General features: G+C 40.2%; 1 protein-coding gene across 4 annotated transcripts in view; it reads right to left on the reverse strand.

The window, feature by feature from the left end:
• CNST (consortin, connexin sorting protein) overlaps positions 1-14,590 on the reverse strand; it is a 45,326-nt gene that overhangs the window by 16,392 nt on the left and 14,344 nt on the right. For 3 of the 4 annotated variants that reach the window (XM_079969495.1, XM_079969496.1, XM_079969497.1), the window contains exons 3-7: positions 10,662-11,070; positions 7,080-7,261; positions 6,278-6,308; positions 5,224-5,310; positions 4,755-4,869 (exon numbers count right to left, since the gene is read on the reverse strand). In XM_079969495.1, coding sequence (XP_079825621.1) covers positions 4,755-4,869; positions 5,224-5,310; positions 6,278-6,308; positions 7,080-7,261; positions 10,662-11,016 — 770 coding nt within the window. In that variant the 5' untranslated portion in view covers positions 11,017-11,070. The remainder of the gene's footprint in view (positions 1-4,754; positions 4,870-5,223; positions 5,311-6,277; positions 6,309-7,079; positions 7,262-10,661; positions 11,071-14,590) is intronic. The other variant, XM_079969498.1, reaches the window with a different exon arrangement.

Here is a 14,590-nt window from a genome sequence, read left to right on the forward strand (position 1 = left end):
CCACTACTCCACACTGGCACTCTAAGAATTCTCTCCCTCAATATGGCACTTGACAAGCAAATACTGAAACAGTGGGAAGCGGCTTCAAATGCACTGAAGAGAGATTTCATTTTTTGGGGTGGAGGTGGGGGAGTTAAATGTTCTGGAAGCAATTCTTGGTGCATGTGACAAAGAAGCCTCTCATTACTGGAGCCTCTGATGTGATAAATACAACTATAGACCTGTAACACTTAAGTTTTAAAATATTGTGACTGTTAAGTAGAATAACATTAAACACAGCCATGCTCTTGGATCTTAGCACAACTAGCTGAATAACAGTTTATTATCCATAATAACAATGCCCTGTCCACACTGACTCATTTATTAACTCTCTATCCCACCCTTGCTCCAAGGAGCTCAGAGCAGCATATGTAACTTCTTCCCCCCAGCAATTTTATCCTTACAGCATTGTGAGAGTGATTCACTTATGAGATGGTGAGCTTGGGGAAGATACTTAGGGGGCCATCCCAACTACCCCGTCTTCCCAGCAAAGCTAAATGGGGGTGCTGGGACCAGCACTGCATCCATAGCCCTGCTGTGCATAGTGATTGAAGTGGAAGGGCAGGCAGATTGCCCTTCAATCAGAACCAGACTGAACTCTATGCTGTCATGTGATGGCAGGAGGGCGAGTTTGGGATCAGGTGGTTCCCCAGCCAGCTCAGCCCTGCCTTCTCTTTACCCTCGGAATATCCTGTTTGGGGGCTTTCTGCTGCCTGCCACCAGCGGGGATGCTGGCAGTGGCACATCTACCAGCCCACACATTTGGCAGGTGAAAGGGTTGCCCCTCATCAGCAGAATGACACTGGCATCACTCTGCAGCTAGCATGAAGCCATATCTCTAACCAATCTACCCCATTCCTGCCTGGCACAAGGGGGGTTGGATTGCTCTGTGTGCGAGCTTCAAGGAAGAGCAGGGATTTAAACCCACATCTCCCCATTCATAGCCCACCACATTACAGTGGATATCTACAACACACAGAAACCTAAAGATCAGTACACTGAGTATTACAGAAGGCTCAAAACTGGATATTTTTATTTCCCAAAAACACATGCTATCTCATTAAACTTTACAACAATCCTGTAATGTAGGCCAGTATTATCCCCATACTTCAGACAGGGGTTGGGAGTGGTTTGTCTGAAAGCCGCCTAGTGAATTTTTGGCCAGGGTGATATTTATATTACGTCACTCTTAGGCTTTTATGCTACAGTACTGTAGTGCACAGAAAGAACAGTGGAAAAAGTCTACCTCATAGCAGCAGCAGCACAAAAGAAGCCAAGTCATGCCAAGGACATAATTTTGGCCAGTGTGAGTTTTCCAGAACAGCTTTCAATGGGGAAAGCAGGACGTGAGTGGAAGAGGGAGAATCTGCAGGGCTCATGCAATTGGGAATGGAATTCAGAAAACCAACCCATTTTAACAATCCTCACATTGGAGAAGATGAGGCTTTCTGGGTCAGCCAGAAATCTAATAGCTAAAAATACAATTCTCATTAAACATGGGCTGGAGTTTAAATAGTTACTTTGGGGGTTTGTGTGACAGTGTTAATAATGGTAGAAAAGAAGGGGTGGGGAAGTAGGGAAGGCAGCAGTGGACGGTTCTTTCAGTAAATGAATGGAACGGTGAAGGATACAGCAATAAGAGTAAAGTATGGGGACTGGAGGACTAGGGTAGAGAAAGGTAATTTAACAGGAAAGTTGGAAGGCTGGAACAGTGGCAGGTAATAAGGAGGGGACAGGGACATGGTGGAGGTGAGAAAGGGTAATAGGAGGAAACAAAATCAAAGTGGCATATAGGAGACATGATAGGCAACCTGTCAAGCAGAAACATGGAAGGTGGGAAAAAGATTTTGTACCAACCTTTCCCCTTTGTGGAAGTAAGATTCCTGTATACTTACTTCTTCACATGTCATAAGCTCTCCTGGCCTATTTGACTGACCCTCCACTCCACCCAGTCCCCTTAGCAAATTTGGTGTGTGCTTCCAGCACTGGTATTGGGGTAATCAGTATTAGTGTTCGACCCTTTCTGCATTGTTAAATATGTGAAGCTGCCTTACACCCGAGGTCCAGCTCCAAGGGCCTTCTGGCGGTTCCCTCACTGTGAGAAGTGAGGTTACAGGGAACCAGGCAGAGAGTTTTCTCAGTAGTGGCGCCCGCCCTGTGGAACGCCCAGATGTCAAGGAAATAAACAAGTTTCTGACTTTTAGAAGACATCTGAAGGCAGCACCGTTTAGGGAAGTTTTTAAATGTTTGATATTTTATGGTGTTTTTAATATTCTGTTGTGAGCTGCCCAGAGTGGCTGGGAAAACCAAGCCAGATGGGTGGGGTATAGATAATAAATTATTATTATTACACCTAAAGATGTAGGACCACCATGGATGGCTCTTGCTGGTAGGCCAGTGAGCAGAGCCTCCAACGATTATCTTAATGCTTGGGTAAGTTCATGCAGGTGTAGGTGATCCTTCAGATAATGTGGTCCCAAACTATTCTTTTAAGACAAAAACCAGCACCTTGAAATAGGCCAGGAAATTAATAGGCAGCCAATGTAAATGACTCAGAAAAGGTGTAAGATGATCCAATATGTAATAAGTATGGAGTTGGATGGTACCTGTAAGAAGGGGACTGCGCAGACAATTAGAGCCTGTGTCCTCTTCTGGCTTTCCATCCAATTCATTGTACCCAAAAAGTTCTGTCAGTCACCCATGAAGTCTGCAGCTGTTTAATTCCTGAGCAAGCAAATATAATCCACACTTTGATCTTGGATTTGAGTGTGACCTGGTGTGCATTACCAAGACCACCATGCAGGCACAGCCAGCAAGAATCACTACTGACATTGGCGGCTGTGAGCATTCCAACTGCCTCAAGCCAGCTGTCTGTAAAAAGAACTGTGTGCCGGTGACTAACTCATCCCCCAGAGCAAATATCATCTGCTCCACTCTAGGATTGGCCTGGAAACTTAGTGCTTCCAATGAGTTCTTACTCTCTGGGTGCAAGCATTTGGGCTAGAAGATAGTGAAGAAATAGGAATAATTATAGCTGAAATAGTGGGAAACCGACTCTGAACCATACTGAACAGAGATTAAAACTGGGTAGATGGTATATAGTGGTACCTCGGTTTACATACGCTTCAGGTTACATATGCTTCAGGTTACAGACTCCTCTAACCCAGAAATAGTACCTTGGGTTAAGAACTTTGCTTCAGGATGAGAACAGAAATCGTGCTCCGGCGGCGGGGCAGCAGCAGCAGGCCCCATTAGCTAAAGTGGTGCTTCAGGTTAAGAACAGTTTCAGGTTAAGAATGGACCTCCGGAAGGAATTAAGTACGTAACCAGAGGTACCACTGTACTGTACTTATGTGTACTTGTAGATTTGTGTGAGGTGTGTAAATAGAATGATATTGAATGAGCAACATATATTACATGATTTCTGTAAATACAGGCAACTCTCAAATACATGGGGGTTGTGTTCTGGGGATAGTGCGTAAAGCCAAAATCATGTATAGTGAAAACACATTGAATTCAATGGTGGGTGGGATTGCCAAACTCATTTTCCCCAGACACAAACACCCTTTCCATTTTTTTTCTGCCAAGCATATAAATCGTAATGCTCACAAGTTAAATGTATGCAAGTTGCAAGTTACCTGTATGAGTCAGAATTGGGTGTGATAACATTAGTGGGGGGAGGATTGCATGTTTTGAGCTAGAATGTGCCTTTGACAAGAGGAAAAGGATCCCTGGATCTAAAGATGTTTTCAAAATGTGCTGCTATGATTTTATTTTGGGAGCATCTTATTGTTTTATATTGTAGTTGTATTACAGTGCATTGTATTATATTGTAGTTTCTCAGTTTCATTGTTTTTTACATATTCATATCGTATTTGCTATTTTGTTAACTCATCAGAGACCGTCTTAAGTGGTATAAGAACACATGAAATAAAAATAAATAAAATTAGTATGCTCGTATGGTGAAGGAAAGCATGCTTTTGTGAAAGTGGGAATCTCCTTCATGTTTGATTAATTTTGAAATACTTCAGGCACCAAACTTTGAATTTAAAACATTTATCTTCAGCAGTTAATTTGGGTAAACGGTTAGTGATCTTCCAAACCATGTGATCCAACCTCCTCTGTCACATGACAATTTCATCTTCCCCTTTCTGGTTAGCACTAATCATAGTAATCAGTTAACATGTGGAAACCATGGTTAATGTTAAACACAGTTTGCACTATTCATCTGTCACAGCAAAACTATGGTTAGGCAACCTTGGAAAGAAAAGAGAGCCCATTGTATATTCCTTATTCTTCCAAACCATTGTTTTGGATGATTCCTAACATGATATTTGAATTGAGACCATGAAGATTTTGGCAAATTCATCTTCTAATAATTTTATTTTTAAATTATCTTATCGAGAAATACAACAATGCACAAGTATTACAAGCAAACAAAGGAAAGTAATTAATCTAAAAATCCAGTCATAGTCTAGAATTCTTGCTTAGTGTTTTGTTTTGGGTTTTTTTTTTTTACATTTTCTCCCTTTGAGCATCAGCTCTTTATGCTAAGTTGGCAAATGGCTTTTGAAAATCTGAACAGTTTCAACCACTTTATTCTGCTTTTCAAAGAAAACAGACAAGTGTTTGGGGCCACACAATCCTTGAGTGCACCTAAACACACACAAAAAGAGAATTGAACTAATTGAACCAGTATTATTTTTATTACTTACTCCTGATGTGATGTGCAAAGTTTAGCAAGTTTGTCTAACTCTTCATTATTCAGGACTTTAGCAGAACGTTTTAGAGCTGGAACCTCATTAGATGCTGCTGCTTTCCATTTTTTTTCTGCAACAACACACAATCATTTTATATTTTTGTATATTAAAAATATTTCAGTGTCTTCAAAAGCAAAATGTTTTGAATAGTCTCTAGACAAAGTGGATTCAACATAATGGAAAAACAAACATTACAGCAAGGAATAACTGCAATAGTCCATTAACAGCCAGAAGCCTAACTGAAAATAATGATGTTCCTTTTCAAGGAAAATATATCATGATAAAATAAAGAACAACCACTGATCACTGTGCCTACACACAACAGTCACCACTAGGGAAATATGCAGCTATTTTTATTTTGCAACCCAAAACTTATTCTATTATAATAAAAACAAGAGATTTCCCAACTATATGACACACTTACCCCACTGTTGTTGTATAGAAGAAAGATTTGCAAGTAGTTGCTCATGATATAACCGTTCAAGCTGAATAAATTTCATGGCCTTCTCGTCTGAATGAAAAACTAAAGGAAAATGCAGGCACCGAATGACAGTCGAGAACAGACAGTGCTTTTTTCTAAAAGAAATGTTTTGGGGTACTCTCATTTTCCTACTCATATTGAAATACAGCCCCCCAATGAGGCCAAACTTAGATTCACAAAATGTTTAGGGGTATGCATATCCCTGCGTACATCCCCCCCCCAAGAAAAAGGCACAGCATAGATATAATGTATAATTGTGCTCAAAACTTGGCATGCACGTGCTACATGGACCCCATAATCAATTCTCTTAATCTTTCCCCCCTGTAGTCAGAAAGTTTTCCTTTTTTGGGCAATGAATTCTCTAGGATGAGTGTTTCCAGCAGTAATTTGCCATTCACATTTAAAGTTACTCAATTTAATGGAAAAAATACAACCAAGTACCAGCTGGAAGCTCTTATTTCTTCAAATAACCAAATTCAAAAATGAAATAAATTTCTCTTTCAAGGGTAAAAGCTTCTCAGTTTTTGATCGCACATCTAGAATTAAGGGGCGAAAGCTAGCAAATACCACCAACATAATCAATCTCTTCGGACTGCAAGTGCAAAAGAGGAAAATCAAAGCAGCTATAAACATCTAATGTTACATGGCTGAGTGGGGATTTGAACCCTGGTCTTCTTGGTCTTAGTCCAGCACTTAAACCACTATACCACAGTGAATCTATGCAAAGCCTGACTAAATGCAAGCACCTCCTATATTAGGTTTGTTTTTTGTTTTTTACACTGTTCTTGCAGACACTGTTTTACACTGTTCTTTACACATTTGAGATAACAATTTAATATTTATAGATGTGTCCCCTGGAAATTAAGAAATCTGAATAACTGTACTTAAATAATCATATTTTTTCCACTTTGACTTTAAGCAGACCTGTTGCTGGAAACCTTCAGCCATATGCTGAGGGCAATGGCATAGAAATCAATCTTGATTTTAAAAAGGATACATTCTCCATCTTGAAAATATGTTTCAGCAATCTGTAACAGAAAGCAAAGAAGCAACTAACATTTTCAGATATTTATTATATCATTATCATCCTCCAGAAACCACCTCAGAATCTATATCCTGCCAAAAACGTACATGAATGTTGTACCCTGAACCGTGTCTGAATACACTATTTGTGCAAAGCGAGATTATATATGTTTGGATGTTTCATATATGCAATAAATTAAGATTGTAGTCCTGGGCACACTGATCTGAGATTAAGTTCCAGTGAACACAGTGGACCACACTTTTGAGTAAGCGTGTATAGTTGATTGCACTAAATTTATTTTCTACTCATTTTATCAAAGCATTACATATACAGACAGAGAAGTAAGAGTTATAGCCACAAAGTTTATATACTTTCCAGCCTCTACATCTTCAAAAACTTCTACTACAGTCCTCAGGATTATAACCTTCTACACCCACACACCTGAAAAGCAAATACTTGGGGTATTTAACTACTGTGGCATCTTAAATACTAACAAATATATTGTGCCATAAACTTTTATGGACCAATCCACATTTCATCACAGTCTTTGACCTACAAAAGTTTATGGCATGATGGACTTCCCTCAATAATCTAATGGGTAGGATCCAGACTAAATTAGCTCCCACATAAATCAATGGGACTAGGAACATAGGGCACTGCCTTACACTGAGACAGACTCTAACTTACTCTAACTCAGTGGCTTTCCATTATTTCAGCTGATAAAATCTCTCATACTATGGCCACAGAGAAACCAAGGTAGTTCTTTTTTTACTACCTCATGGAGGCACAGGGGGAGGACTCTTGAATCCATCTGCTCAAATTCTTCTCGAAGAAGAGAGAAGAGGGCCTGCAAAGTCTGGGTTGGATCCTTTTGGGGAAAATTTGCATTGGTCTTGTTTCCATCTTCATCTGATGTAGAACCTGTTGCTGTAATGCCAGTCTTCTCTTGCTTGGCTGCTGCAGAAGTGTTAAACAAGAACAGTTGTGGAGTCTCAGAAACATTTCAACTTATAGGGTTCTGTTCAAAATTGCATGAGCAAACATCTCCTCACACAGAGGGATTCCCATCTCTCCTCCCTGAGCCCATGGAAAGCCACTCTGGGGGGTCAAGGGCCTTTTAGGAAGGGAAACGGGCTGTAGCAAAAGAGGCCACATTGGCAACAAAATGGGTATAGCTTAATAGTACTTCTTAACTAATGCTCCTTTGGGGGCAAAAGCAACAAGAGCCGGAATTTATTCCAATAAACTATAAAATTTTGTATTAGAGATGGCATAAAAAGATTACCTTCAAAAGAATTGGTTATTTTCATGGCAACGTGTGACCTTCACTGTGTTTGTGCCATGCCAAATTACCATTTGTTTAAAAGTGCTATCCAGCTTTGGAATATCTTTCAGATATTCCAAAGCCATTCGTAAAGCTAATTGTGAGTGTTGTGTAGAACGATGGAAGTGGCATTCAAACAAACAAACCAACCAACTTAAGATGGAAGAAAAAAAATAACTTAATGGGAAATTGATTTCACAGTGTTGTTGATGCAAATATTGACTAAATTCTACAACCAATTCCCCAAAGTCACTCCTGCTAATATAGTTCAGGCTGAAAAAATTCAGCAGTACCTCCTTTATGGCCCTTACTCAGGACCACTACCTGAAAGCTAGGCTCATCAACGTAATTATAAAACTACAATTATTCTGTTATAAAAGCCACTACCAACACAGATAAAAAGAACAGAATACAAAGAGCACCTATACCTACCCTTGGAAGACACAAACCTACAACACAAGACAAAAGAACATGTGCCCTCATTGTTTGGGCATTTTCTTATACAGAGACCAAAAGCATTTCATCATTACAAACTCTTTCCTAGCACCTGTTAAGTTCCCTCCTTTCTTGTTTCTGTTTTCCAACATACACCACAGATCACCAGTTTTGAATTCTACATCTAATCCCTTTGCAATCACTAGCTTAATCTTTAACTTGATTGTTCCACCTGTTGGGAGACTAAAATATCTGTTTCTCTTTATCCACATCATAAACATTTACATAAATATACAGCATTTGTTGAACAGTGCCGAAAATTGTTTTTGATACAGGAAGAATTAAGAGTGAACGTGAATTCTCAGAATGGAACTGACCCAATTAGGTTCCTAAGATAGATCTGTAAGACCACACTATTATTCTTTCTTAGGAAAAGATACTACAGAAGATTGTTGCTCAGCTCAACCCTTGACTTATTTATTACACTGTGCAAACACTGCCCTCCCTTGAAATCTCTATATTCCTGAAAACAAACCTGCATTGCCTTTACATGCAGAAATGTGACATCTCATTTTTATCTGGTCACAGAAACCACAGCTGATATGTGAAAAACAAACTCAGAACAAGAAGATTGACAGGTCAAATGAAAAAGAATGTATTAATTAGAGCAAAACTAAACTCTTTGTGTTGGCTAAGAAGCCAGCTTCAGAAATATCACTTTGAAGTTGGCATGCTTTGAAACTAACCAGAATTTGTTATAATCTACGATTCCTAGTTCAGATGACAGGCCAAGCTAACACAGGGAAACTGAATGCTGGTGGAGTCCTTCTACCAACCATGCGGTAGGAGGGGAAGTGTGAACCTAAGATGGCAAAGTGAAAACCTAAGCTTCCCATCCATTATAAGCAAAAAAGGCCTACGCCGGATTCTGTTTTACATGAAATAGCTTGCACAACAAATCCTTACATTATGATATCTTGTTTCTGCCATGTTTGTATCTCCTTAAAATAATCAAGAAAAAAACAATTTAACATTTAAATTGTCACTGTAGTAGAGCTTAGACTATATGAAAAGTATCTTTTCAGTCTTCAACCATGCAAATCTAAATTGCCTTATTTTAAGCAGTTTATTAGCTGTCTTTCTACTTAGTGTACACAAGACAGTATTCAAAATGGAAATATGAACTTATCATACACCCATTTCTATACACCCCAAGTATTTGCTACTTCAGTCCTTCTTAATATGATAATGCCATCTAACCAGATGATGAAGATGAGTAATTGCCATTAAAAAAATATGTTCAACAGAATGCATTTCATACAGTGTAGAAAATCATACAGAAGCAGAAAATAAAAAGGGTTAACTAACACCTTATGAAAGAGGGTGTGACGGATTTCATGGAAGAAGTATTGTGAAAGGGAATTGCAGGTGGCAAAATCAAAGGTTTAGGTGTATTCGACACATTACATTTATTATATTTGCTGTGTGGCCTGCTTTATAGGTCACATTAAACCACATTTAAAGCAAACTATGGTTTAAGGTGAACAATGTGTTGGAGCATGCTGCTCAAGAGGTCCCATCTCACACTTCCCGTGTTGTTGCTGCCACTGCACCATAAACAAAGCAATCTAGAGTCTGGCCTGTCATTTTGTCTGAATCCAGGCTCACTGCCTACCCACCCTCCAAAACGAGCTACAAGTTGTAAACCAGTAACAAAGCTTGAATATTGGTTGTGGCTTGTTGGGAGGGAAGCAAACCACGGACCTGAGTGTGGTGTGTGAACTGGGCCATAAAATAAATTATTTTGGACCTTAAGCTGCCTCTGTGTGGCGACTAGAACTGGGGGCAACTTCTGCTACATGGGCATCTCAGCTCAGATTCCCGGCAGATAACTCTTGCACTGACAGAGCGATTAAATCAGTATGACACTGAAATTCCTTCCTATTATTTTTATCAATTGAAAACAAAAATTAGTTTTTAATAGCTTCTACTCTTCAAAAACGTGGGTGGCGCTGTGGGTTAAACCACATAGCCTAGGGCTTGCCGATAAGAAGGTTGCGGTTCAAATCCCTGCAACGGGGTGAACTTCCGTTGCTCTGTCCCAGCTCCTGCTAACTTAGCAGTTCAAAAGCACAAAGTGCAAGTAGATAAATAGGTACCGCTCCGGCAGGAAGGTAAACAGCGTTTCCATGCGCTGCTCTGGTTTGCCAGAAGTGGCTTAGTCATGCTGGCCACATGACCCGGAAGCTGTACGCCGGCTCCCTTGGCCAATAAAGCGAGATGAGCACCACAACCCCAGAGTCGTCTGCGACTGGGCCTAATGGTCAGGGATCCCTTTACCTTTACCTTTTACTCTTTAAACAACACTACTTTCTCTTGTAAGAAAATGACTTGTTAATATTTGCCTTCTAGGTGAATGCATTCTAGGTGCATGCTTCACCTGTCAGGATTGTAGAGTTGGCTTTGTAGAGAAGATATAGAAAGACCACACTTTTTGAGAACAGTAGTCATAGAAGGAGATACACCCAAGTCATGTTATAGGTTAAAGGCCTGTACTATGAGCAAACAAAATGTTGTATATTGTGGAAGTTGTTGTACCTTTCCTGCTGGAACTTTTTGTTTTCCTTGGACTCCTTTTTTCAGTCTCACCTTTTTCTAAAATGAGCATTTCATCTGCAGCGAAGCTTCTAGATGGCTTATCACTTTCATCCTCTTGGCAGGAGGACGTGTAGTCTCCGCTGTCCTCATTATTATTAATGCTGTCCTGCTCAACCTTTCCCATTGTGTCGTCACTGCTTTTCAGAGTATCGTGCTTGCTTCCATTAAGCTGATTTTCATTTTCATCTGGTGAAGAAGCTAAGCAAGCTTTGATCTTTTCCACAAGTGTGTCGGTCCGAAGTGAGCCTTGTAAACTTAACTGCAGGTCATTTGTAGGAGATTCCCTGTCATCCATTAGAGCGTTCCTAGAGTGAACTTTATATCCACTTAGCACAAATGATCTTCAGCTCTAGAAAGGGAAAAAAAGGCATTGAGATTTATAATAATCAAAATCCAAGTCATGTTTTGACTACCTAGCTATAGTAGATTATATAGTCCAGCCTTGTATTATTTAAGCTCTAGCCTGGTTACCATAGGATAGGTGATCAGGAACTGCATGTAAGCGAGTGCATGGAATTCCACCAGGAAATGAGAGCAGCTTGGCAAAGGACTGACGAGAGCTCTGTCATTCCTCCAGTACTCCTCAGGCAAGCAGCACAGAGATCTCAGCAAGGGTGATATCTGATGGACTCCCTCCTCTGTCAGTGGGCCCTGAAGGGCTGACCTGGCAGCAGAGCCAGGCAGCTGAGGGGACTGACACCATTTTGATTCCCAACAATGCCCCAGAATGACAATGTATGGCACATTGTGGAAAATAAAAAGGGGTTGTCTTGTGATGCTCAGAGTGCCAGGCTGTGGGGGAATTAAAGGGAGGACATGGCAGGCATCAGCACAGGACCTGGCTCTCCTCCAGAGGCAAGCGATGTTTTTTTCAGGCCTTTAACTTTTGTGGATTCTGTTTTTCCACAAGGCTAGTCAAAGAGGTTCAAGGGATTTGACTAGATGACCCTCAGGACCCCTTCCAACTCTATAATTCTATGAGAGTAAACTAAACTGTGTGCATTGGCATACTTTACGGTTTCCTATTTCAGTGGTGCCCTGTGCAACGAGAATATTCAGCGCCCCCACCTCTCGCCTGTCATTCTATATCATAGTTGTGATGTCTCTAAATCTCTTTTTTTATATATATAATAATATTTATTAAAGTTTCAAAAAAAAAAAAGTTACAAGAATAAGAACAGAAAAAGTAAAAAAAAAAATTACAAAGTACAAAAAAGTAAAAACAATTAAAAACAAGTCAACCTTTCAATGCCTTAACTTTCATTTGCTTGTTTCCCTGACCTCCTCACACCTCCCTTTTTTGTATTCTAATTCAATTAGTTATTTCAGCAAATCCTTTCCATTTTTACTTTTATCTTACTAATTTATCTTAATATATTATAACTTTACATTTTCATCTGTTAATAATCCATCTTTAAATACTCCTTATAACATTACTACTAAAACCACATATCTTCATTCCAACATCCTTCTAACATTCCTTAATTTTACAATATTTCTGTAAATTTCTTCCGATGTCTCTAAATCTCCACGCCCAGTACAACTGAACCAGTCGAGCTCCCCTAAATCCGCCTCTGCTGTACATATCATTCTGGCAATTTAATCCAAGAAGGGTAGCATTCAGTGGTAAAATACCAGCACCGTACTTTGTGGAGTAGTAAATTCAAATAAAAGCTCAACACTCAGAAATATGCAGATGTTATTTGTTAAAACTACAAATTACTCAGATTAGCCATATCCACCCACTAATTGAAAATCTGCTATTTAACAACAAAATGACTAGCTAAAGAAAGGGGCCTCCATATAATTAAGAAAATTGTCCTACCAACCCTAACATTTAGCAATTAAATGAATTACACATTTGTGATGCACTTTGCAAACCTTAAACATCACAACTGCTATCATAAGCAGGCATTGGCTTTCACACCTTTTTTTTACAATGGAGGAAAACGAAGCAGAAACACTTACGGTAAATGACTGCCTAACAAAGAGGAAATCAGGCAAGACTGTACTTAAACAAATGAACATCTGTGATCTTTGAACAGCCACTTCACATACAAATGGGTGATATTTAACCAAATCATATTCAGAGCAAACCTACCGAAAGCAATAGATATTGGTGGGTCTTTTCTGAATATGATCAATGTGGTATATAATCTATAAACGAGAAAAATTTATTTATTTATTTATTTATTTATTTATTTATTTGCTGACTCACCCATCCACCCAAGGCTTGTTCAGGAAACAAGACAGCAGAATGGGACAAACTGCCTGTAACCAGTGCAGTGCTGTAAAACACATTACTCCAGCATGCAGGGAGCTATATGAGCAGATATGGGACACTCCTGCCAATGGGAGCTTAGTCTGGATCTAAGCAGTAGTTTTTAATTCAGTTAAATTATTTCACATTTTAACACTACTTAAAAACCTATATTCTGACTTCTAAACTGAAGCTGATAGTATCCAGTTTGTATCTTTTATCTATTGTAACTTTAGATTTACTGAATCTAACTCATCTCCCTCTTCCTATTTACTTCCTCTAGTATATTTGTAGTGTTCCAGCAAAGCTTTCCAGTTAGCTAAGGGAGACTAACATTTCCTGCTGAACCACTAGCAGCTTACTATGCGAACTTGCTCAAGCTATTCTACCTGGGTGTTGTTTGGTAAATTTCTTGTGCTTATTAGCAAGGATGATTGAGCATGAGCAAATACCAGCAAACATGCTCACTAAAGCAGCTGGTGCAACATTAATATAGAATCAAAGAGTTGGAAAGGACCCAAGAGTCATCTAGTCCAGCCCCCTGCAATGCAGCAATCTCAACTAAAGCATCCATGACAGATGGCCATCCAACCTCTGCTTAAAAACCTCCAAGGAAGGAGAGTCCACCACCTCTCGTGGGAGTCTGTTACACTTCTGAACAGCTCTTACTATCGGAAAGTTTTTTCAAATGTTTAGTCGGAATCTCCTTTTTTGAAACTTGAAGCCATTGGTTCGAGTCCTACCCTCTAAAGCAGGAGAAAACAAGCATGCTCCCTCTTCCATGTGACAGCTCTTAAGATATTTGAAGATGGCTATCTTATCTCCTCGAAGTCTCCTCTTTTCCATGCTAAACATACCCAGCTCCTTCAAGCGCTCCTCATAAGGCTTAGTTTCAAGACCTTTGATCATCTTGGTTGTCCTCCCCTACAGATGTTCCAGCTGGTTAACATCTTTCTTAAATTGTGGTGCCCAGAATTGGACACAGTATTCTAAGTGTGGTCTGACTAAGGCAGAATAAGGTAAAGGTACGGGCCAGTCTTGCCAGACTCTAGGGTTGTGCGCTCATCTCACTCTATAGGCTGGGAGCCAGCGCTGTCCGCAGACACTTTTGGGTCATGTGGCCAGCGTGACAAGCTGCATCTGGCGAGCCAGCACAGCACACGGAACACCGTTTACCTTCCCACTGGTAAGCGGTCCCTATTTATCTACTTGCACCCGGGGGTGCTTTTGAACTGCTAGGTTGGCAGGCGCTGGGACTGAACGACGGGAGCGCACCCCGCCGCGGGGATTCGAACCACCGACCATGCGATCGGCAAGTCCTAGGCACTAAGGTTTTACCCACAGCGCCACCCGCGTCCCTGCCCTAAGGCAGAATAGAGTGGTACTATTACTTCCCTTGATCTGGACACTATACTTCTGTTGATGCGACCTAGAATACCATTAGCTTTTTTTGCTGCTGCATCACACTGTTGACTCATGTTAAGCTTGCGGTCCACCAAGACCCCTGGATCCTTTTCACATATACTGCTTGTAAGCCAGGTCCCCCCATCCTATATTTGTGCATCTGGTTCTTGCTGCCTAAGTACAGAACCTTACGATTGTCCCTACT

The sequence above is a fragment of the Podarcis cretensis genome (assembly GCF_951804945.1).
Source record: "Podarcis cretensis genome assembly, chromosome: 3".
Taxonomy (NCBI): Eukaryota; Metazoa; Chordata; class Lepidosauria; order Squamata; family Lacertidae; genus Podarcis; species Podarcis cretensis.